The 26,634-nt window shown below is 42.2% G+C and overlaps 1 protein-coding gene across 4 annotated transcripts in view; it reads right to left on the reverse strand.

Moving 5' to 3' along the window:
- The window catches only part of SH3TC2 (SH3 domain and tetratricopeptide repeats 2), a 108,051-nt gene extending 82,089 nt beyond the window's left edge, over positions 1–25,962 (reverse strand). For all 4 annotated transcript variants that reach the window (XM_061188323.1, XM_061188321.1, XM_061188320.1 and 1 more), the window contains exons 1-4: positions 25,813–25,962; positions 8,830–8,928; positions 5,291–5,418; positions 559–664 (exon numbers count right to left, since the gene is read on the reverse strand). In XM_061188323.1, the coding sequence (XP_061044306.1) occupies positions 559–664; positions 5,291–5,418; positions 8,830–8,928; positions 25,813–25,864 (385 nt within the window). In that variant the 5' untranslated portion in view covers positions 25,865–25,962. The remainder of the gene's footprint in view (positions 1–558; positions 665–5,290; positions 5,419–8,829; positions 8,929–25,812) is intronic.
- Positions 25,963–26,634: the final 672 nt, after the last annotated feature.

Below are 26,634 nucleotides of genomic sequence, written 5' to 3' on the forward strand. Positions count from 1 at the left end.
CAATTGTAACTTTCCTATCATGAATTATTCTCCATGGAGAGGGTAGGTAAACTATTTCCCACCACATTGGTACTGGTGCTGTACCCCAGTATCCTTCTTTACCTTCTAGAAAACCCTGCATCCTGAGGCCCCTTTAGCAGATAAGTCCCCCATATCTTTCTTTGACTTTTCCAAAAACATGGAACATGGATCTGGAACTTTTGAACAGCTACTTAGATCCTACTAGAGGCTGGGTTTTTTTTTGTTTTTTTTTTTAACCATCAGTTTCTAATCTAGCTCTACTTTGAATCTAGTAGATGATCAATAACTGTTTACCAGTTTTAATTGATTATCTAATACTCTCTTCCTGAAACAAAGAAGTACTGCATGTGACATTTTAGAGCAATATTTGCTTTAGATTTAGTTCCAGGCAGTTTGTGATATTTCAAAGGTTAACCATCCATGTTAGACTCTACCACTTTTAATTATCAGAGCCAGACCAATTCCTTAATGTCAAGCTCTGCAAATTGGCTGAACTGAGAAGCAGGTGCTCCTTTACCTGCCTGCTCCATGTCATACCTAAGTTCAGGTAGGTGGAGAACTTCCAGATTTCCTCCATGGTCTTGAAGGTAATGAGGAACTGGGCCTTCTGGGACTGGATACACACCAACCTGGCTGAGAGGTCCTGAGTAAAAAGAACAGTGAGTCAGCCTGGGATGACAAAAGCGTCCTGTGAACAAGCTCACACATATACAACATGCTGTGTATGAACTTCTTTTTTTGAGATATAATCGACATATAACATTGTATTAATTTTTAGTGTATAACATAATGATTCAACATATGTATATATTTTGACATGATGGCCACAATAAGTTTAATTAACATGCACCACATCACATAATTACAGATTCTTTTTTTCTTGTGATGAGAACTTTTAAGATCTATTCTCTTAGCAACTTTAAATATACAACATAGTATTGTTAACTACAGTCACCATGCTGTATGTTACATCCCCAGGACTTTTTTATCTTATAACTGGAAATTTGTACCTTTTGACCACTTTCACCAATTTTGGCATAGATTTTTTACATCACCAAAAAAAAAAAAAGGAAATAACCTAAATGTTCATCAATAGGAGACTGGTTAAAATGAATTATGGTTCATCCATACAATGGAATATTATGATATTATGCATCCATAAAAAAGAATAAAGAAGCTCTTTGTGTATTGATACAGGCTCCAAATACACACTGCTGAATGAAACAACAGCAGAAACAAAAAGGAACCAGAGTATAGAACTGTGTGCAGAGAATGTTATCTTTTGTGTTAAAAAAAAAAAAAAGTATGTGTGAGAGGGTGGAGAATAAATCACAGAAGGCACCTTGGAAGCAAATCTGATTGTGAATCTATGTTTAATAATTATTTTTACGAAGCTAGCAAACAGATAAACCAAACCACACAAAAATAAAAAGTATCCATAATCCCTCCTCCTGGAGATCATCAATGTTAACAACTTTGTGTATTAACTTTGAATCTTTTTTCTGTACATGAGTTTCTATGTAACTATTTTTATATAAATAGAATCACATTACTAAGTTGTTGGTCCCTAAACAATGTTTTGTGAACCATCTCCCATGTCATTAAATAATCTACATTATTTTTAATGGTTACATATGCTGTTGTCACATTAACATAATTAATTCTTTTTTTTTTAATTAATTAATTAATTAATTAATTTTTGGCTGTGTTGGGTCTTCGTTTCTGTGTGCGGGCTTTCTCTAGTTGTGGCAAGCGGGGGCCACTCTTCATCGCAGTGCGCGGGCCTCTCACTGTCGCGGCCTCTCCTGTTGCGGAGCACAGGCCCCAGACGCGCAGGCTCAGTAGTTGTGGCTCACGGGCTTAGTTGCTCCACGGCATGTGGGATCTTCCCAGACCAGGGCTCGAACCCGTGTCCCCTGCATTGGCAGGCAGTTTCTTAACCACTGCGCCACCAGGGAAGCCCCATAATTAATTCTTAATGTTTTCTTATGGCTAGACATTTGAGTTGTTTTAATTTTTTAACATCCTAAACAGTACTGTGATAAACATCCCATATCTAAATCTTTGTATGCACCCTTGATTGTTTTGACACAAGTGATTCCAAGAAGTGTAATTGGGAATGCACATTTTCAATCCTAAAATGTAGGAGCCAAACTACCCTCCAGAAAGGTTGTACCAATTTACACACTCACAAGCAGAGCAAGAAGAGACCTGTAACCCCCACCCCCCACCCCCTTTTTAAATACCTGAATAAAAAGGCCTGAATCACTGCCTAGACTTGGTTTTCCCCTAAAATCTTTTCTGCTTTTCCAAGCATCTGGACTTGACTATAACAAGTGATGATCAGAATGTCCCTCTCCCTCCAGGCCGGTCCTACCACCAGTGATCAACCCCTGGATCCCTGTCCTGAGGGAACCCCGGAGAAAGAAGAAGAGGATAGAAGGATCCAAGGAAAAACCCCTACTTCAGCAAAATCAGAACTCTGGGGTTCTCCCATACCAGGCCCCAGGAGGCCCCGGATCCTTGGAGGATGTAGATGCTGGTAGTCAGGGAAGAGGGTCCTAAGTAAAAACTGATTTACAAGGAATTTACTACATGCCAGGCTCTTCAGCAAGAGTTTGATGAGCAATGCCTCATTTAACTTTTACAATAACCCTATGAAAGAGTGTAATTATAGGAGTTAACCCATTCTAAGATGCACTTTTATCACATTTCACCATTTCTGAAATAAAAGAAGAGGAAGTGTGGCATCATAAATAATTGGCAGCATTTATTTTCTTTCTTAAAATAGTGTGTTTATCAGCAAAGGAAACCATAAACAAGACCAAAAGACAACCCTCAGAATGGGAGAAAATATTTGCAAATGAAGCAACTGACAAAGGATTAATCTCCAAGATTTACAAGGAGCTCATGCAGCTCAATAACAAAAAAACGAACAACCCAATCCAAAAATGGTCAGAAGACCTAAATAGACATTTCTCCAAAGAAGATATACAGATTGCCAACAGACACATGAAAGAATGCTCAACATCATTAATCATTAGAGAAATGCAAATCAAAACTACAATGAGGTATCATCTCACACCGGTCAGAATGGCCATCATCAAAAAATCTAGAAACAATAAATGCTGGAGAGGGTGTGGAGAAAAGGGAACACTCTTGCACTGTTGGTGGGAATGTAAATTGATACAGCCACTATGGAGAACAGTATGGAGGTTCCTTAAAAAACTAAAAATAGAACTACCATACGACCCAGCAATTCCACTACTGGGCATATACCCTGAGAAAACCATAATTCAGAAAGAGTCATGTACCAAAATATTCATTGCAGCTCTGTTTACAATAGCCAGGACATGGAAGCAACCTAGGTGTCCATCATCGGATGAATGGATAAAGAAGATGTGGCACATATATACGATGGAATATTACTCAGCCATAAAAAGAAATGAAATGGAGGTATTTGTAATGAGGTGGATGGAGTTAGTCTGTCATACAGAGTGAAGTAAGTCAGAAAGAGAAAAAGAAATACAGTATGCTAACACATATATATGGAATCTAAGGAAAAAAAAAAAAAAAGGTCATGAAGAACCTAGTGGCAAGATGGGAATAAAGACACAGACCTACTAGAGAATGGACTTGAGGATATGGGGAGGGGGAGGGGTGAGATGTGACAGGGTGAGAGAGTGTCATGGACATATATACACTACCAAATGTAAAATAGATAGCTAGTGGGAAGCAGCCGCATAACACAGGGAGATCAGCTCAGTGCTTTGTGACCACCTAGAGGGGTGGGATAGGGAGGGTGGGAGGGAGGGAGATGCAAGAGGGAAGAGATATGGGAACATATGTATATGTATAACTGATTCACTTTGTTATAAAGCAGAAACTAACACACCATTGTAAAGCAATTATACTTCAATAAAGATGTTTAAAAAAAAAAAAATAGTGTGTTTATAATCAAATGGTACCTCACATTTAATAGAAAATGGCATTGTCCCTGTTTTATACTCAAGGATGCCAGGGTGCAGACAGGGTAAGTCAAGGGAGCTGTGACGCCCAAACTGGATCTCAGATCCAACTGACTCCAGGCCTCAGCTTTGGCCCACAAGCCTGCCCACTCAAGACTCAGCCCAGCAGGCCAGTTTGCACAACCAAACCCAGCTCTTGCCTGTGTCAAAAGCGACTCAAATTAAAAGAAACTCTATGGTGCCCGTTAGTAGCTAATGCCTCCAAGTTCCTGAATTCTGGAGATTTAAAAACAAAACGACTCTGCTATTTATAACATATCTACTATTTCTGGAGCACATCCCACCACCCAAGCACAACACCAAGCTCTCTACAGATACTATCTCATTTACTCCTCCCAACAAACCAAACACTGTATTTTTTGTTACATGACAGATTAATAGAGTATGTTTCTCTTTTTAATTTGTATCAATTCATACAAAAACTGTAAAATAACTAGAACATACTAGTTTATTATGTAAAGCAATGTTCTCTTTCCCCCACCTCTATTTGCAGCAAATTTTAACCATTTCTGACTTTAGTTCTCCTAGTAAGTACCTCCTAAAGTATAAATAATTTAGTCATACCCTTCTTCCTTGGTTTAGCACTTGAAGACATTATCTACCTACTATGAAAGATGAGAAAGTGGTTTATTTTATTGCCCTTTCCTCCTCTCATTCTAATATTTATAGCTATTAATTTTTGATTAGCAATTTTGGTACTTAAAAAAAGTACACTTACCAGTGGTTACCAGTGGCTGAGGAAAGGGGATAGAGGGGAGTTATTGTTTAGTGGGTACAGTGTTTTAGTTTGGTATGATGAGAAATTCTGGAATGGACAGTGGTGATGTTTACACAATAATGTGAATGCATTTAATATCACTGACTTGTTCAGTAAAAATTATTAAAACTGAAAATGTTATGTATATTTTATCACAATTTTAAAAAGTCAAATTCACCACATTTTTAAAAAAGTATACTTTATGAAGTAGGTATTATAACGATTCCCATTCTACAGAGGTTAAGTAACTTGCTGAAGGTCAAAAAATTAATAGTGGCAGATTTTAAATGAAGTCTTCTCTGACTCTGACTCCAAGGCTTGACCCATTCCTGCTGAGCAGAGAATGTGTACATTTTCGTTCATTCAGTCAGTCAGATGTTTTCTTGAGGGCCGACTTTGTTCCTAACGCTGTCCTAGGTGTTGGAGAGTCTGTTGTGGACAGACACAAGGTGGACACAAGGTTGCACTGCTCCGCGAAGCTCACCTTAAACAATGCACGCACCTCCTGGTCCTCATTCTCCAGCGCCCAGAGCCGCCTCCTGGCTGCTTCTTGCAAGGGGCCATTTACACACCTCCTGGAGCGGCTCTTCACACTGAAGGAGAGCGTCAGATCTTAAAGAGAACAGTGAGAAAGATCAGGATGGAAATGCAGAAATAGGGAAGAAAGAATTAGATAACCCCCAACGTCTCCCACACCCAACCCCTAAATTGATGTTCTCATCAGAGATTACAAGTGATCTTAACAATTCTCTGAGCACATTCTTTAAACTTTCCTCCCCCAGAAGAAAAAATGCTGAGGCCCAGAATGTTCTGGAATCACAGGAGTTGCTGCAGTTGGGTTGGTTATTTCTGTTTGTACAGAGTATATTCCAGCTCTGCCTGGCACTGAGGGAACAGTGCCACACAGAACCAGCTAGAACATATATTTCCTCCTGTGGATGATTTGTGAAAGTTTCCCAAGAATACTAATTTATCCATATTTATAGAAGTATATTTATATGTCAAATTTATCATATGTAATAGATATTATATACTACATGCATTATACATATACACATGCATTTCCTCTAACCTGCTTCTTTCTGATAATGCATTTGTTGTTTGTCAGGGTAAGTGGCTAATATATTAAAGTCTATCTTTAATATCTTCAAAATGCACATTCATTCAATACTGTGAACAGAGGCTGTTTTAGGTGCTGAGATACAGCAGGCAACAAAATAGACAAGGTCCTGTTCTCATGGAGCTTGTATTCTTGGCAAGTAACCAATTCCATGAACACAGTAATTGCAGATGGAGAAAAGTGCTATGAATAAAATAAAAAATGTTAATAGGGTAAAGAGAATGATGGAGCTGTTGGAGAGTGGATAGTGTTGCTGGGAAAGGCCACACTGAGGAGGTTCATCTTATAACTGCACTTTGCCATGTGTCTTCTTCAGACAATAAGTAGCAATTGCATTAATAATTATCAAACACGATGAACCCTGAAGGCATCAACTAGATAAGCACAGAGGTCTGTCTTCTAGCCCTAACTTGCCAGGGCTTTTGCAAATTCCTGAGCACATTAGAGACGGCCCCTATCATGCTGGCCTGAGAACACAGGCAGCCTGCATTTCTGTCTTCCTGTCTTTAACCAAGAAGTCGTGGAAATGCTGTGGCTGCAGGCCAGCTCGGACATGCCCAGCTGACCTGACATCGGTGAGAGCTTCGGGTGGATGTTTGCTCCACTCCATTCCTCCCTGGCCTGTGTTCTAATCTCATGCAAGCCCTCCATCTTCGGCAGTCCAGGTCCAACGTCCGTCTGGTAGCCTCACTGACCACTGATCTCTAGGAGGAGGTAAAGCCCAGGGAGGAGGAGCCACACAGACCGGGTGTCGAGGCTCGGCTCTGCCTTTGTTAACTGCACCACCCTCAGCAGTTAATTACCTCTCTACGCTTGACTTTTCTGATTAGTAAGATGGCTTTTAGAGTACTATCCCACAGGGTTTTTAAGAGGCTTACTAAATGAGATTATGTGCATAAAGCATTTTGTTCAGTGCTGGGTGTATACTAAATGTTCAATACACACATGAGCATTAGCTTTTGCCCCTTGCAACCCCCCAACCCCAGTGCTCCAGCCCCATCTTGTTACAATGTAATTAACCTTGACACTAATTGATTCTGTGATTTCTGTTCACCAATCCTCCTGTCCTTTCAAAGCCTGATCTGAACTCCCCTCCAGAATCTGCCCGGGAAAAGCTCCTAATAAGTGACGGCCCCTTCAATGTGACTCTCCTTGCCATGTACTTGAATCCATGTTTATGGAACTCAAAAGACCTGGATTTAAATAAGCAAACTGCTTGTGGATCTCAACCAGTGAGAGCTGATACTCAGAGCAGCATCTCTGGGCCACTGTGTGATCCTACAGTGCCCTCTTTGGACAGAGAAATAAATCAAGTTCACTCTAGTCTTAGTATGAAGTGCATTTTGTCATTTTTTTAATCCTTCTGAAAACCGGTGGTTTAGTCATGATAATGTATCTGATTGATTCGGTCTGGGACTCTTCCTCATAAAGGAGAGGTTGGCAGTTGGAGCTGAGTCTCCCCTTCTCACCCTATGACCTTCCTGGAAACAGCATCATGGCAGAAAATGCTGAAAGACGGACAAGTTCAGGTTCAGGTGGTTAAGTTTCACCTACATGTACCCTTTGTTCACTTGCCTTCATGCACTGATAAGACAAAATGCTGACTCCACTGTGTTCATGAGACAACAGATGGTGAGTGATTCAGCTTTTTCAGGGATGGCCCAAGCTGACAGACAGATAAGCAGACTGACGCAACACCAAAAAACAGAGGGCAAGGTTTTTCTCATTGTCAACCAAGAAGTCTGACAGAATTTGAAATTGGGAAAAGAAAGAATCTGGCATGACATTACACTGTTTACATAGTGTATATCCTTCAAAACATTCATAATGCAAATCTTTTTTCACAAATCTCGATTTTGTATGCTGGATAAAATACATGTTTGGGAGGCAACGAAACACCCTGGTTACAAACAAGGACCAGGGGTTGAATGCCTTTCTCATCACGTATTAACTGTGCAGCACTAGGGAAGTCACCTCCGTCTCTGAGTCCCTGTTTGCCGCCTTTGAAATGCAGAGTGTGGTGCCACCTTCTAGAGGTGAGCATGTGAGGATGAGAAGTAGATGCAGGGATGACTTAGCACGTGCTTGGCATGTGATTTGCCCTCAAAAGTGGTCCCTGTTACTGGATAACAGAAACTGTATCTTCTACAGGTTTATCCTCAGAGTTTCCAGCACAAGATTCAGCCCAGGTGTAGCTCTATCTCTGAGGATGGTTCTCTCTTTGCCAGCTTCACTGAAGTCTCTTAAGGGGAACACTGTGAAAGATATGTACTGAGAAAAAGATTTTTTCCACTTTAATTTCAAAATCTTTTTCTCCTTCTGAAAGATTCAGACAGACATCCTTCTGCTCAGCCAATCTCACCCCACATACGCGACCCTTTATTCACTTATTTATTTCACCAACTCTGTATAAGGTACTGTTTTTGGTAGTATACAGAATACAAACATGACCTCCATGGACCTATTCAATTATTCATGTATTTATTTACCAAACATTTTCTGAGCACCAATTATGTACAAAAAACTCTTTTAGGTACTACGTAGAATACTTAATAATTCAAAAAATTACCCCTGCCCTTCAGCACCTTAAAAGCTATTTGATGATATACTTTATTTAACACAGCAAATACGTATGGAGCTCCTGATATGTGCCAGATTGTGAAGAACTCTGAGTGTTAGCTTGAGATGGCTTAGCTTAATCTTACAGGCAATGGAGAGCATTGGAAGATTTGTGAGCAAGTGAATATCATAGTCAAGGTCATGCTTACAAAGATGTATTTGATGGTGGTGCCTAGAAAGGATCAGAGGGAGGGAGTTTGCAGATGGGACTGATAAGGGGATTACTGTAATATTCTACATGGAAAATATTTTTTAAATAGGTTTTGTCTTTGGGGTTTAGATACCTGGAGTCATATTCTGTGGCAGGAAACATTTTTCCTTGTTTTCAGATGAGGATATAATCTCACTGGATATGGTTGGATCCTTGGAAGAAGTTCCTTTACCTGGAGGAGATCAAATGAAAGATCATTTGAGAGAATATAAGAAAGCTATAAGCAAGGACTGCACGTTTTTATCAAGTGATCATTTTTTTCTCCAGGGCTGGTGGCCTAGAAGAACTCTAATTGTTATCACCATTGCCTAATAATTATTTAGTATTCAACTAAAGCATACTATCTCAATCCTACAGCAGCCTGGGTGTCCCCACTTTATTTAAAAAAAAAATTCCCACCTACAGCTCAGACTGAGTCCCATGGCCTAGTATACTGAAGGTGTTCAATATATGCTGAGCCTACAAGGTCATTATAGATCTGACTACGGCAAGATGGATAATGGAAGTGCTGGAGCAGAGCAAGTGAGAATAGCATCATAAGGGAGGTGGCTGGGGCATGGTTGTAATGGCCCTGAAATGTATGATTGTCCCCAGACTGCCCTTCTGTCTACCCACTATACAGAGTCCTGTATGGGACTTCTTTCCTCCCCAGCTCTCTAAAGTGTTCCTGTCTTTGCAGCTGTAAAATTGGAGTGAAAAGGAGAGGAAAGAAAATCATAGCATAGACTAGGGTTAAGGAGGAGGCTATTTTGATGGCATGGGGTTGAAAAGAGAAGAAGAGTACAGCAATAAAGCACAAGGCAGCAGGTAAAAATGAATAGAAGGGAAATTCACAAGTATTGATATGGGATGTGGGCCTCCTTCACGGTATCCTCAAAATACAACACGAGAACTCAAGTCCTTAACACATTACTGTTGGTTACTCTGTTCTTTTGAACATGACACTGCTCAAGGACTCCACCATGGGGTCAGAAGATTATAAGCATTACCTGATAATGGAAATAGGGATTAGGAATCTTGGCTCAACCACCATTTGTCAGTCATTCATCTAAACATCCAGCTTCTTCAATTGTAAAATGTTGGTGGATCAAACTCAAGCAGACCTACCACGTTTGCATTCTGGACCTGTGTTTCTGTTGATGCAGCCCAAGAGTGATAACAGATGAAGTAATCACACTCCATCCAATCACTGCTGGTTAATGCTGACCCCAAATCCTCAAATTGCTGCCAGAAATCTTTGCCTTCTTCTGTGCCTATACAGTGGGACTTTGAGACCCAAGCTGAGGATCTTCCATGTCTTCATAGCAGGAACAGTTAGCACTTTTTTGGGTAATGAACAGGGAATGAAATGGATTTTGGCTTGAATGGGCTGAAGGACAGGCCCATTAGCTCACAGCTCTTCATCTAGCAAATCTTGTTAGGGGTCAGTGCTGAAAGTTAGGCAGCTTAGCTAGAAAGCTGGCAGCAATGAGGCACAGTCTACCAGGATCATTTTGTCGTTCTGCCTCCAGGAACCAGAAGTAACTACAGCAAAAAGGCTCTGGCTTGGGAATCATGAGATATGAGTTTGCACAAATCAGATTCTCCGATAACATTAGTTAGGTAACATTGGTCAAGATATTTCATCCGTCCATTTTTTGAGATTTCACATTTCCCAGTCATAAGTGAGGGCTTGATGTAAATTAGTGTTTCTCAACACTGGCTACCTATTCAAATCCCCCAGGATGCTTTTTAAAAATATCAGTGCCTAGGCCTCATCTCCAGAAATGCTGATTTACATCGTTCATAGTGCTGCCCAGTCATGGGTATTTTTCTTTTTTTCTTCCCCACTCCCCTGAAGAGCGGCGCGTGGCCTCACGGCGGGGCCAGCCCACCACTCACCGGAAGGCGAGGGGTTCTGCCCACACACGCTGCGGGAGCTACTGCGCACTACGGAGGGGCGGCGGCAGGGAGGTCCGGCGCCCCAATACTCCCTCTCGGATCGCTCGAGAAGGCTTTCCCACCCAGGGCGCGTCGTCCCCCAGTCCCCCACCCATCGTCTCCCTATCAGGCCCACGGACGCACTTCGGGAGATGCCAGTTCTCTGCTGGCGGGGGGCGGGGTGGGGGCTCTTCCCTGCCCGTCACGATAGCTGACACTCCCGCGTGCAACCCCGGCGAAGAGGGAACACACGGCCAAGTCAGTCCCCCTGCACATATGAGGATGACCCGCACAAGGCACCTGCCCCTACAAGGGACACCGGCGTGCCTCCCTTATCACCTGGACTCCCCAAGAGAGCTGCTCACCGGACTCACCACCAGAGGGGGGACCCGAGGGGCTCACTGAGAACCGGAAGCGACGCCACCTGAGGGACGCCTGGAGCCAACCAGGGGCACCGCAGGGAGTAGGCGGGACGCTCACGCACCGACGGGGGACGCGTGGTGAGCTCTGGGACGCCTCGCGAGACCCTCCGAGAAGGAGAGGCTAGAGTGTCAGCTGCGTGAGTGGACCCGGTCCGCCTGGCGCCAGCCGTGAGGCATGGGGCAGGAGACCGAGGTCCGACGGGGTTCCGCACCACTGCCTTAAAAAAGAGCGGTCCTGTTCGCCATGAACGTCCGTCCCTCGTCAGGCGCGACTTGGGCCCGGCCGGGAAGAGCTAGACAACACCACATCGATACAGGTATTTTTCTTAAGTTCCCCAAATGATTCTGATTTGAGCCAGTATTAAGAACCATACATCTGGTGGGATGAATTGGGAGGTTGGGATTGACATGTATACACTAATGTGTATACAATGGATGACTAATCAGAACCTGCTGTATAAAAAAATAAAATTAAATAAAAAAATTAAAAAAAAAAGAACCATACATCTACATAAAGTTTTCACACTTTAATGAGTGTATGAATCACCTGGGGCTATTGATAAATTGCAGATTCTGCCTCAGTAGATGGAAGCCTGAGGTTCTTCATTTCTAGTGTGCTCCCAGGTGACCATCCTGCTGGTCCCAGGATCACACTTGGAGTGGCAGCCTGCTTCCTTACACTAGGACAGAGTTTGAAAACTGGTATACCAGAGGCCACAGGCCACAGAAAACCCACAAACATTTGTCTTTTTTCTTTTCTTTTTTTCCCCCTGCACAGTGAATTTTTTTTTTTTTAAACAGGAGAAAAACATAGAGATTTTATTTAACATATGTTTTATATAATGTGAAAGTCCATATGAGGAAATGAAGATCTAAAGAAGGGGGAAAACCTAAAGAATTTTATACTAGGTTGAAGAAACACAGGCAATTGAGGAAAAGTAACTAAAATATTGGGAGAGGCTAAAGGAATTTAAGAATTATTTTAACAAGCTGTTGGGGTTTTTTTTGTTTTTTTTTAACATCTTTATTGGAGTATAATTGCTTTACAATGGTGTGTTAGTTTCTGCTACCGCACAGTGAATTTTTAAGGTTTAAATTGCTCTACATCGTTTAGAAATCAGGATGTTTTACATAACCCAGATGCTTGGCTTTGCTTTGAAAACTGGAAAAACTATAGTCTGGGACCCTCATGCTTATCTGGTAACAGTCAGCTGGGACTGAGTGCTCGCTGCCACCACTATGGGGCATTTGTCCTCTGGCTATCACGGTCCCCAAACTGCCAGCTCACGTATTTACACCCAGCCCTGGCAAACTTTGTGAGTCTGTCCCTGTTGTAAGGCTCCATGAGAAGAGACAATGGCCTGAGGACCATGAGGGCCTGTGGCATGAGCCTACCTTGAAGAAGGACGTTCATGATGGTGACCCTGGTTTGGGGGAGAGGGTAGGGCGCACAGCTCTTAAAGGACACGTGAGGTTTAGAGCAGAAAATCGCAGTTTTGCAGAATGTGATTTGTGGATAGTCTGCATCAGAATTATTTAGTTGCTTGTTTTTTAAAAGATACCTGTACCAAAAAAAACTTGTAGTAAAAGAAGAGTATCTGCATGACTTGGGGTAGCCAGCAATTTCCTAAACAGAATGGAAAAAGTACTACCCACAAAAGAAATAATGGATAGATTGGAATACGGTAAATGCCCTACATATGAATCTTCAAGTTGTGAACTTTCAAACATGCAAACGTGCCCAGAGAAAGTACGAAGAGAGACAAGAGGAAGAAGAAGTAACTGAAGAACCAAAGAGTTTCACAATGCAGGAAATGGCAAGGGGCTTTTCTTTATTTGAGGAGGCACTGTTAGTTTTTGAGGCACAGGACCGGAACGTAGAACAGTACACGAAGGTTGCAGCAGCTGTTTAGAATGCAATCCAGTGGTACTGTGTCATCTAGGGTGAGAAAAGAGGAGCTACTACCCAGACATTACTGGATCATCTTTTCAAGAGGGTAGACAGAATTGAATCCAGCAAGGAACCAGAAGCTGTGCCATCAACGTCAGGTGTGAGTGAAATTGCAGCTTGCCTTCTGTCTCCTATTGCTGACGATCCTTCAGCTCTACCATCTCCCACCTCCTCCCTCTCCTCCAGTCAGTAACTCTTCTTGCCTGTTCACTCGATGCCAGCCCTTGTATGCCAGCTGTTGTACTGTACTACTGTACTTTTCAAGGTACTGTACTGTAAGATTAAAAATGGTTTCTTTATTTTTTGTGTTTGTTTTTTATGTATTATTTTTGTGAAAAGTATTATTAACCTATAACAGTACAGTACTATATAGCTGATTGTGTTAGTTGGGTACCTAGGCTAACTTTGTTGGACTTACGAACATATTAGACTTACAAACTTGCTTTCAGGACAGAACTCATTCGTATGTAGGGGACTTACTGTACATTAAAAGCAAATCTTCTATTAGTCAAAAGATGTAATTAAGAGAGCGAAAAAGGTGACAGAATAGAAGAAACTATAGACAATATGTGTATTCATCAGAGAATTTAAATCCAGAATATATAAAGAATGCTAAAAATATTTAAGAAATAGATGGGTAACCCACTAGAAAAATGGGCAAAAGCCTTGAATAGGCATTTCACCAAAGATAATATCCAAACAGCCAGTAGATTTATGAAAATTTTCTCAAGTTCATCAGGAAAATGAAAATTAAAACCACAGTGGAACACCTCTACACAGATTGGCAAAAATGAAAAAAACAGGTAAAGTCAAGTGTTTGTAAGGATACACAGCAACCAGAACTCTCATATACTGCAAGTGTGAGAATAAATTTTGAAAATTTTCACTTTGGAAAACTGTTTGACAGTATCACTTCAAGCTGAACCTATGCATAGGTACATATGCATAAGATTCAGCAGTTCCACTCCACTATTATCCCAAATAATACATACATGTGGTCACAAGAATATATCTACTAAAATACTCAGAGCAGTAGTAATTCATAACAGCCCAAACCTGGCAATGATTCAAATGTCCATCTACACTAGAATGGATAAGTAAATGATGACATATACAATTAAATACAATATACCAATGAGAAGTAATGAATTACAGCCACAGGAAGCAGCATAGTTGGATATATTCACCTTGTGAAAATTCACCAGCTGTGTACATATAATTTCATGTACAATTCTGTATGAATGATAAATTTCAATAAAAAGATGAATTTTAAAATATTCCTGGAGCCTTCTCACTTACTCCCCTGAGAATATCTAGGGGTAGAGTCTGGAGACATGTATTTTCACCTAGCACTTTGAGGATTTCTGATGTTCTCTATAGTGTGAGAATCTCTAGAGTAGAAAGAGCTAATTCACCAACTGTTCTGGGACCCATGAGCCAGAAGACATCTTCTTGAGAAACAGTAAAGAATCTGGAAAATCAGAGGGAGCTCTATAATGTGAAGAACAGTTAATAGTTGCACAGGGATTTACAGTTTACAGAGCTCTTTTAAACATGGAATTATATTTCAGCATGAAAGATTTGAAGACTTGAGCTGGGCCTTGAAAAAGAACCAGAGACCACAACAAGAAACTGTCATATCAGGGAGTGGCCAAGATGGTGGAGTAGGAAGACCCTGAGCTCACCTCCTCTCACAGGCACACCAAAATTACAGCTATTTACAGAGCAACTATTGATGAGAAAGACCAGAAGACTAGCAAAAAAATCTTCTACACCTAAAGATATAAAGAAGAAACAAGACACAGTAAGACAGCTAGGAGGAGCAGAGGCATGGTCTCGTCAAGTTCCATACCCCAAGGTGGGCAACCCACAAACAGGAGGATAATTACAATTGCAGAGGTTCTCCCCAAGGAGTAAGGGGTCCAAGCTCACACTGGACTCCCCAGCCCAGGGGTCCTGCACTAGAAAGCAAACCCCCAGAACATTTGGCTTTGAAGGCCAGTGGGGCTTATTTTCAGGAGTCCCAGAGGGCTGAAGGAAATAGAGACTCCACTCTTAAAGGGCACACACAAAATCTCACATTCTCTGGGACCCAGGAAAGAGGCTACTGCTTAAAAGGAGCCTGAGTCAGACCTACCTGATTATCTTGGAGAGCCTCCCGGAGAGGTAGGAGGCAACTGGAACTCACCATGGGGACATGGACAATGGGGACAGCCATTTTGGGGATCTTGTTCTATCATGAGGACACTGGTACTGGCAAGCACCATTTTGGAATTTCCCTCTAGCTTATTAGTGCTGGACCTGGCCCCACCAGCAGCCTGTCAGTACCAGTACTGTGATGTCTCAGGCCATTGCAACAGGCCAGGCAAGGACACAGCCCCACCCATTGGCAGGCTGGCTGCCTTAAGAACCCCTGAGCTCATAGCCACCCCAGGACGTGGCCCTGTCTACCACAGGGCTGACTCCAGCTCCAGGATCCCCAGGCCCTGCAGCCAGAGACCCCAGGACCCAGCTCTGCCCACCAGTGGTCCAGCACTAGCCCCAGGACCCAGCCTTACCAACCCATGGGCAAGTACCAGCCTTGGGATCCCCTGGGCTCTGACCATACCCACCATCTGGCAGACATCAACCACAGCACCACTATAGCCCTGCAGCCTGCTATGTCAGGACTCAGCCCACCACCAGCAGGTCAGCACCAGGCCCAGGACCCCATGGGACCCAGCCTTGCCCATCAGCAGGCCAGCACCAGCTCTGGGACAACTAGGGCCCCACAGACAGCTGCACTGGGATCTGGCCTCATCCACCAGAAGGTCAACACCAGCACTGGGACCCTCCAGGCCATGGCCCCACCATCTAGCAGGCCGACACCAGCTCTGAAACACCTTGGGCCCCTCAGCCAGCCATCAGAGGACCGAACCCTTCTCACCAGTGGGCCAACACTAGCTTAGGGACACCCCAGATCCTGCAGTCAACAATGTAAGGAACCAACCCTGCTCAACAGCAGGCTAACAATAGATCCAGGACCCCTGACCCTGCAATCACCCACCTAGAACCCAGCTCCACCCACCAGCACTAGCCCCAGCACCGCTGGGGCTCCACAGCCAGCTGCCTCAGATTACCCAGTTGTGCCTACCAGTGACCTGGCAACCAACCAGACTGGGGGCCAGCCATACCTACCAGGCTACCCCAGTAGTCAGCCTGCCACAACAGAAGGACCCATGCAACCCACATAGGGGGCACCCCTAGATCACATAGCTCTGGTGACCAGAGAGGAGTGCACTGCTGGGACACATAGGACATCTCCTACAAAAGGCCACTACTCCAAGGTTGGGAAATGTACTTAACCTATCAAATGCATAGAATTTTTTTTAAAAAAGCAAATTAGGCAAAATTAGGCAACAGAAGAATATATTCCAAATGAAGGAACAAGATAAAACCCCAGAAGAAGAACTAAGTGAAGTGGAGATAAGCAATCTACTAATAAAGAGTTCAAGGTAAGGATCATAAAGATGTTCAAGAACTCAGGAAAAAACTGGATGAACAGAGTGAGAAGTTAGAAGTTTTTAACGAAGGGTTAGAAAATATAAAGAACCAAACAGAGATGAAGAATACAATAACTGATATAAAAAATACACTAGAAGGAATCAACAGTGGATTATATGACATAGAGGAAGAGATCAGTGAACTGGAAGGCAGAGTAGTGGAAATCACTCAAGCTGAAAACAAAAAGAAAAAGGAATGAAAATTAATGAAGACAGTTTAAGAGCCCTCTAGGACAACATCAAGCATACTAACATTCACGTTAAAGGGGTCCCAGAAGGGGAAGAGAGAGAGAGAAGGGAGCAGGGAACATAATAGCTGAAACCTTTTTAACCTGGGAAAGCAAACAGACATCTAGGTCCAGGAATCACAGAGAGTCCCAAACAGAATCAACCCAAAGAGAACCACACCAAGACACATTGTAATTAAACTGTTGGAAATCACAGATAAAGGGAGAATATTAAAAGGGCAAGAGAAAAACAACAAATTACATTTAAGGAAAGTCCCATAAGGCTATCAACTGACTTTTCAGCAGAAACTCTGCAGGTCAGAAGGGACTGGCACAATACATTTAAAGTGATGAAAAGGAAAAACCTACAACCAAGAATACTCAATCTGGAGAGGCTTTCGTTCAGATTTGATGGAGAGATCAAAAGTTTTACAGACAAAAGCTAAAAGAGTTCAGCACCACCAAGCTTTACAAGAAATTTTAAAGGGACTTCTCCAAGCAAACAAGAAAAGGCCACAACTAGAAACATGAAAATTACGAAAGAAAAAAGCTCATTAATAAAGGCAAACATACAGTAAAAGTAGTAACTCAACTACATATAAAGCTAGTAGGAAGGTTAAAAGAAAAAAGTAGTAAAATCATCTGTAACCACAATAAGTAAAGAATACACAGTACAAAAGTTATGTGTGTGTGTGTGTGTGTGTGTGTGTATAAATGCCTCATGGTAACCATAAACCAAAAATCTACAATAGATACACACACAAAAAAGAGATACAAACACAAACATAGCACTAAAGATAGTCATCAAATCACAAGAGAAAGGAACAAAAGAAGAAGAAAGAAACAAGAACTCCAAAAACAATTAACAAAATGGCAATAAGTATATACCTATCAGTAATTACTTTAAATGTAAGTAGACTGAATGCTCCAATCAAAAGACATAGAGTGGCTGAATGGATACAAAAACAAGACCCATACATATATGCTGCCTACAGGAGATTCACTTCAGATCTAAGAACACATACAGACTGAAAATGAGGGAATGGAAAAAGATATTCCATACAAATGGAAATGAAAAGGAAGCCGCAGTAGCAAAACTTATATCAGACAAAACAAACTTTAAAAAAACAAAGACAGTAACAAGAGACAAAGAAAGGCACTACATAATTATCAAGGGATCAATCCAACAGGAGATATAAAAATTGTAAATATATATGCATCTGACAGTGGAGCACCTAAATACATAAAGCAAGTATTAACAGACATAAAGGGAGAAATTGACAGTAACCCAATATTACTAGGGGACTTTGACACCCCACTTATATCAATAATAGACAAATCATCTAGACAAAATCAATACAGAAATACTGGGCTTAAATGATACATTAGACCAGATGAACTTAATAGGTTTATATAGAACAGTCCATCCAAAATCAGCAGAATACACATTCTTTTCAAGTACACATGGAACATTCTCTAGGATAGATCACATGCTAGGCCACAAAACAAGTCTCAGGAAATTTATGAAAATTGAAATTCTATCAAGCATCTTCTCTGACCACAACACTGTAAGACTAGAAATCAACTACAAGAAAGAAAAAACTGCAAAGAGCACAAACACATGGAGGCTAAACAATATGCTACTAAACAACCAGTGGATCACTGAAGAAATCAAAAAATATCTGGAGACAAATGAAAACTAAAACACAATGATCCAAAATCTATGGGACACAGCTAAAGCAGTTCTAAAAGGCAAGTTTATAGCAATACAAGCCTACCTTGAGAAACAAGAAAAATCACAAATAAACAACCTAGCCTTATACCTAAAGGAACTAGAAAAAGAAGAACAAACACAACCCAAAATCAGTAGAAGGAAAGAAATCATAAAGATCAAAGCAGAAATGAATGAAATAGAAACTGAAAAAACAATAAACTAAGAGCTTGTTCTTTGAAAAAATAAACAAAATTGATAAACCTTTAGCCAGATTCATCAAGAAGAAAACAGAGAGGGCCCAAATCACAAGGAAAAAATTTTTTTCCTTTTCTTTAATTTTATATCTGTAGGAAATGATGGATGTCCACTAAACTTATTGTGGTAATCACTTCTGGATGTATGTAGTTCAAATCATCATGCTGTACACCTTAAATTTATACAGTGCTGAATGTCAATTACATCTCAATAAAACTGGAAAAAAAACTATCATGTAGAATAAAGTACTTTAGGAAAAATATATGACTTTTTAAAAATGACAAAGGAAATAAACCAAAAGGTCCATGATAGATATTGCTGGGTCACTTTTAACCATTTTTTCTATACTTTTGTCTACTTTCCAAATATTCTGTAATGAACATGCTTTGTTTTCTAAAAATGGAGGCAGGTAGAGAAGTGGCTAGGAAAAAAATCTGCAATCAGGTAGTTCTGGACTCAATCCCTGGCTTCCTCATTAGCCATGTGACCCATGTAAACCTAGTCTATATCATTCAGATGGGGCTGATTCCATCCCTAGCTCCAAAAGTGGACGCATGACTCAAGCGTAAGCCAGTCAGGTTATGCTGTACTGTGGCCAGGTGACCAAAGTTAAGCCAATGGGAACTGGTCCTAGGACTCTCCTTAGACCTCTTCAGGAAAAGATTCCTTTTCACTGCACTTGAAGCTGTGAATATGACAGTCTGGAGCTGTGGGGCCCACCACAGGGAGAAAGTTTGCCTGAGGTTGAGGCCAACCCAGTACAAACAGAGCTTAGGAAAGATAACTTCCAGATAATATCATTTGAATATTTTGACCCAGACATACCTGAAACAAACAACCCCTGAACTTTTCATTTATGAATCAATAAATTACTTTCTGGAAGCTAGTTTTATTTTTATTATTATTATTGGTCAGAGAAAGTTACTAACACTCAATTCAAAAAACACAGAGATTTATTTAAAAACTGCCAAACTAGACCTAAATAGACCTTTCTCCAAAGAAGACATACAGATTGCCAACAAACACATGAAAGGATGCTCAACATCACTAATCATTAGAGAAATGCAAATCAAAACCACAATGAGATATCACCTCACACTGGTCAGAATGGCCATCATCAAAAAATCTACAAACAATGAATGCTGGAGAGGGTATGGAGAAAAGGGAACCCTGTTGCACTGTTGGTGGGAATGTAAATTGATACAGCCACTATGGAGAACAGTATGGAGGTTCCTTAAAAAACTAAAAATTGAACTACCATATGACCCAGCAATCCCACTACTGGGCATATACCCTGAGAAAACCATAATTCAAAAAAAGACATGTACCACAATGTTCATTGCAGCCCTATTTACAATAGCCAGGACATGGAAGCAACCTAAGTGTCCATCGATAGTTGAATGGATAAAGAAGATGTGGCACATATATACAATGGAATATTACTCAGCCATAAAAAGAAACGAAATTGAGTTATTTGTAGTGAGGTGGATGAAGCTAGAGTCTGTCATACAGAGTGAAATAATTCAGAAAGAGAAAAACAAATACCGTATGCTAACACATATATATGGAATCTAAAAAAAAAAAAAAAAATGGTTCTGATGAACCTAGGGGCAGGACAGGAATAAACACGCAGATGTAGAGAATGGACTTGAGGACACAGGGAGGGAGAAGAGTAAGCTGGGACAAAATGAGAGAGTAGCATTGCCATATACACACTACCAAATGGAAAATAGATAGCTAGTGGGAAAAAGCTGCATAGCACAGTGAGATCAGCTCAGTGCTTTGTGACCACCTAGAGGAGTGGGATAGGGAAGGTGGGAGGGAGATGCAAGAGGGAGGGGATATGGGGATATATGTATACATATAGCTGATTCACTTTGTTATACAACAGAAACTAAGACAGCATTGTAAAGTAATTATACTCCAATAAAGATATTAAAAAAATAAAATAGAATTGACTTTGGCACAGAAAAAAAAAACAACTGCCAAACTGCTTTCCAAAATGGCTATACCATTTTGCATTTTCATCAGCAATGTGTGAAAGTTCCTGTTGCTCCACATCCACATCAACACTTGATAGTATCAGTTTTCTTAACTGTAGCCATTCTAGTAGGTTTGCAGTTTTATCTCATTGTTTCAATTTATACTTCCCTAATAACTAATGATGTCGAATATTTTTTCACATGCTTATTTTCCACCCCTGTATTTTCTGAATGAAAGTGTCTGTACATTTTAATTGGGTTGTTTACCTTCTCATTACTGAGTTATAAGATTTTTTTTAAATATTCTGGATACAAGTGTCAGACATGTGGTTTACAAATATTATCCCCCAGTCTATGGCTTCCTCTTTATTTTGTTGGTCGATTTATATAGGTGGTAGAAAAGCAGGATTGCTGGTAAAGAGCTCAGCAGGAAAGGGGTGAATTAGCTTTACATGCACATGAGCTGACAGAGGACATACTGGAGAGGTGAGTGGTCATGGGGCTAAAATGGATAAATATGGTAGAGTCAGGATAGGGAGAGTATTTTAAGGAAGGCAGAGGAATTTAGATTGGATATAACAAGCAATATGGAGCTATGAAACATTCCTGTGCATAGGCGTGGCAAAACAAAAGTGGAAATTCTACCTGGGATAGTACAGGAAGGACAGAGAGAGGCAAGGAGGAGAAGCAAGGAGGATAGCTGAAAAATTGTATGGCAGTCCACGGGTGTGAGTGTGAGAATATGGACTGTGATCTTGGCAAATGAGAAGTCAGGGAATAAAGTGAATGACACTATATTTTAAAGTTAGAAAAGGGAAGGCATCTTGACATTTTAAATATGAGAGATAAAGATGAGGAGAGGCAATAATTACAGAAAACGAATATTTGAAGGGAATAAAAGACCGTTGAGTTCCACTCCTAATTTTACTGTTGAGAAACTAAGGCCTCAGAGAGGAGTAATGATTTTACCAGGGTCACACAGCAAGTCAGCAATAGAGTCAGAGGCCATCCAGATCATTGGGTGCAGACGTTGCCAGTTCCACTACATAAACCCAACCTCAGAACGCTGAGATGTAAGGTTTCCAACTTGGGAAATATTTCACTCACAGAAACTTGCTGGAAATGAGAATTCACTCCTGTTTCTCCTCTCTCAGTCTCTCCTTGATCCCACCCATCCACCACCACTCCCAACTTTAAGAAGATAACTAAACAGTAAACATTTCCCTGCATTCTTTTTTTCTCCACCCACATTTTTTTTCTTTGACCTGACAAGCATACAACCAGCAATTTTTATGATGTAAACCCACATTGTCCTTGTTGGAACAAATACCAAATTAGAATTACCGCTACATTTATCTACATGAATATATCTTAAATCATAATGTTGAGCAAAAAAAAAAAAAGCAGTTTGCATAATGATATCATTTTAAGTTTAAAAATCTTCAAAATAAATTCTTTGCAATGATACGAGTACACAAATATGTAATAAAAGCACGAAACCACTGAATTCATGAATGTGATTAATTTGGGGGAAGGAGAGTAGGTAGTGAGATTGGGAAGAACTACCAGGGGACCCTAATTGTATCTGTAATCTTTTATTTTTTCAAAAAGTAAAAGAAAGAAAGAAAGTTCTGAAGCTAATATGACAAAAAGTAGAAATTTGCATATTGTTCTCATAGTCTCTATTATCAGTACGTTCAAAGCGCCTCACGAGTTTTGTTTTTTTTTTTTAATTTTTATTTATTTATTTATTTATTTATGGCTGTGTTGGGTCTTCGTTTCTGTGCGAGGGCTTTCTCCAGTTGTGGCAAGTGGGGGCCACTCTTCATCGCAGTGCGCGAGCCTCTCACTATCGCGGCCTCTCTTGTTGCGGAGCACAGGCTCCAGACGTGCAGGCTCAGTAATTGTGGCTCACGGGCCCAGCTGCTCCGCGGCATGTGGGATCCTCCCAGACCAGGGCTCGAACCCGTGTCCCCTGCACTGGCAGGCGGACTCCCAACCACTGCGCCACCAGGGAAGCCCCCTCACGAGTTTTTTAAAGCTCAAATGTGAAGCATCGTTTACTATTGTCAGCATTCACCCCCCCCCATCTCCTATAATTTTACCGATGATTCATATTTACCAAAAAGGTTGAAAGGAAAGTTACAAACAACAGCAATCAATGTAGGCAAATGTATCTCTCCCACATCCTCTGTTTAAGGGTGTAAGTCTGCCAGATGTCTTCAAGATAGTGTTTAAAGATAAGGGGGCAGTGCTAGAGGCTTTTAGACCAACAAATCTTGACATGACTTGCTCTGTGATCCTAAGTGAGCAACTGTAGTTTAACAGTGGCAAGAATTTCCAGGGGTCCAGAAGCCAGAAATAATGGCAGTTACTAGAAACCCACCCCCTGCCCACATGCAATCAGGAGATTTATGTGAGTAAGTAAGAAACATCACGGAAACAGATGCTGCAGGCAGAGTCCATGTGTGAGAATGCAGCACACCTGGGGGGTGTCAGGGACAATGTTTGTCATTGTGTCACACCAAGGCAAACCAGCTGGGCAGCTGTCCAGGGCTTAGTACTGTCAAGCCGTCTCCTTTCCTGCCTCCCTAACCCCTGAGGACTGTTGGTCCTCACTGTTTACTCCCACTGAAACAGACACAATGACTGAAGCAGCCAAAGAAGCAGGAGCACAGACTCCTACTCCAGTGGAGTAAGGAATAGGAAGAAGGGATGTGGGAGTGGTCCCTATTAGCTGACAATAAAACAGCCCACAATTACTGAGGGTTTATCAGAAGCCAGACACTGTGCTAAACCCATGAGATGAATTATCTGATTTAATCTTCACAAAAGCTCCGTGTGATAGATACTATCATTAGATTCATTTTACAGACAGGAAAACTGAGGTTCGAAGAATATGAGACTTGCCCAAAGTCACACACTATTAGGTCACTCCAGCATGTGTCTCATACTTTGTTCCATTTCTGTAGGATAAATAGGGGGAACCTAGAAGGGGATGTTTACAACAACTGGCCTCAGACCTATAACAATGTATCATCCTCCCTAGGGAAATCCCCTGACAAGTACAGAAAACAGTTTGGGGAGATGGCATGAAAAGCCTCAGTAGAAATAAATATCAGGCTGACTCCTGGTGAAAAAGTGAATCCAGGATGCCAACCAATTCAACGGCAAAAATCTGGTGAAACAATAAGATAATTGAATGATAGTATTATAAGAAATTTGAGGATGTTTTCTTCAATGTTGGTTGGTTGGTTGGTTGGTTTTGAGCTGCAGAATTCTTTTGCATGAAATCTTGGGTTGAACAACAGGATGTCAAACAAGAGCAGAGCTGCTCCAGCTGAAGCTCGGTGTCAGGGACTAGGAGCAGAGCTCCCTAAGATACCTTCACAGGCTGAGTTAACCCCCTCATTTTATAGATGAGAAAAGGGAGGCCTAGAGAGAGAGCATGATATGCCAGGGTCATAGAGATGTGATTAATGTGCCTTGTTTTATTTATTGTGCTTAATTAACTGTGTGCCAGGTTGTTTTAACTGTTTCACATGTAGACTTAATCCCTACCACAACCCTATGAGGAAGGCATAATTATATCATAAAATATACAGGTGAGGAAACTGAAACACAGAAAGGTTAAATAAATTGCTCAAGCCAAATCAAAGAACTAAGATCAAATCCAGACACTCTGGCCTCAAAGGCCAGGTGATTAACTGTGAGGATGCCTGCCTAAGAGGAAGTAGACTGTGTCAGATCTAGAACCCAGGTCCCTGCCTTACAGACCGGTGGTCCTTCATGTTCCCACAGCCCCCATGCAACGTCTGCTCCCATGGGGTGCAATGACAACAGGATTTAGGGGGAGGGTCTGAAAAGTATATACATCTTAGAAATCTGGAGAAGCTTTCTTCCAGAGTTGTTTCCTAGCTGAAGGTCATGCCTTTGTGCCAAGGGCATTTGCTTGCTTATAAAGTCTAGGGTGGCTTAGTCTAGGAGTCTCTCCCTGCTGGAGGTACCAAGGTGCCTAGGCTGAGACTTCAAGCAGAGGAAGCAGAACGTGGCTCCTTCAGATTCGCTTTAGGAACCTCTAGTGCCTTCCATGTTGTCGAGCCCAGGTCACAAGACTACAGGGGAAAGTCATCTCTCACAGAGAGTAGAAGGCCTTAGCTAGAGGTTCTCCTGGGCTCCCCCTCCAAGGAAACATGGCAGTGCTCCAGGAAGATACGGAATCCTAACAAGGGTTAGGAATGATTTCTTGGTGTAGTGCTCTTCTGTCTCCCAAACAAGTCCTCCCCCAAAGCCACCACTCATCCTGATAAATGCCATACACGAGACCACAGGGCCTCACCTTGGTCTTGCTGTGAAAAGAAGCGAGGAGCTTGCATTAAGGTGACCAACAACCCCAGTTTGCCTGGGACTGTCCCAGTTTTAGCACTGAATGCATCCTGGGAAAGCCCTGGGTCCCAGTGAAACCGGCAAGGTTGGTCACCCTGTGTCAAGTCTCAGATGACTTGACAATTCTTAGAGCAACAACTCTGTGACCTCAATTTGACGTACAAAAAAAAAAAAAAAGAAAGAAAGAAAAATCACACTATAACGGGTAGGAGGCAGGAAACTGCCTGTTTTTCTCCAGTAACATTAACCCTGACAAAAATAGGGTTGAGTGGCTTAGGCCAAGTTTATGACCACTCCTGGGCCCCAGAGGAACTAACTGCCTGAGCTTTCTTCCTGAACTAGGGAATCTTGGGAAGAAAGGAAGGAAGGGCTTAGTCACACCCTGGGAATGGCAGCCAAAAGCAGCACTCTCTCCTCCTCCTAGAGCAAGCTCAAAGCCTCTTTCTTCAGGAAAAGTAGATGCTTCCCAGGCTTCACTCCCTTTTCACAAAGCCAGAATGACAAATACTAGGTGAGGAAGGGAGAAGAAGAAGCCAGAAAGTACAACCATCTCCCCATCTTTAGAAGAGTAGCTCCCCCAACCCAGCAGATCCCTAAGCCTTCACTGGACCCACCACCTCAGCCAAGCCACAGGCCAGGGCCCCCCAGGAAACTCACCTGGCCCCCAGGACAGACTCGGCTCCCAAGGGATGCAGAAGCAGCCACCCATGTGTGCACCATCCTCCCCGGGCCAAGGCCCCTGGGAACACCAGCCAGAGGAGCACTGGGAGGGGACAGCCTCCCAGCGGTGTCCCTCCTCCCGCCTCCTCCCTGGCACACGAGGGACCAAGTCCCGCTCAATGCACAATGCAGTCTTTGATATCCTGGCTGCGGCAGCAGGCCCGGGGAGGATGGGAGGGGCAGCCCAGCCCTCAGGACCCGTAGTCCTTGCACTGTCAGGCCTCTGACTGGGGAGCAGAGCTCCTCCCTGCCTCTCTACAGATTGCTTCATGCCTATCAGGCTGTGGCACATTCCACACATTCTAGGATTGAGATACACAGTTAGGTTCTTGTGGGGGTGGATGGGGTGGGGGGGCTGCGGGGGGAGGAGGAATCAAGGCTGCTGCTGTTCTTGCTCCCTCCCTGACTGGCTTGGCCCACACTAACTTGCCTGCTACTGGGAATGGGCTCCCCACCCATCCTCTCTGTGCAAACACCTCCCTTGGCTATCTGGGTGAAGCTGGACCTGTGGGCGCAGCATCTTACCTCACCCCCAGCAGCATCAGTAAGCCAACGCCCAGCCCTGGCTCCCAAAGTCTTGGTCAGAAGGAATCCAGGAAATCTCCTGATGTAGCCCAGCATCTTACAGATAAGAGGATGGAGGACCAAGTATGTTAAGGCCACAAGTATGCACAAAAAACGGGTCACACCAGACCAAACTCTTTTCCATTTTGGATAAGGAGCAGAGCAGGGGGATGCAGTTGATACACTATGGCTGAA

Source organism: Eubalaena glacialis, chromosome 4, assembly GCF_028564815.1.
Source record: "Eubalaena glacialis isolate mEubGla1 chromosome 4, mEubGla1.1.hap2.+ XY, whole genome shotgun sequence".
NCBI lineage: Eukaryota > Metazoa > Chordata > Mammalia > Artiodactyla > Balaenidae > Eubalaena > Eubalaena glacialis.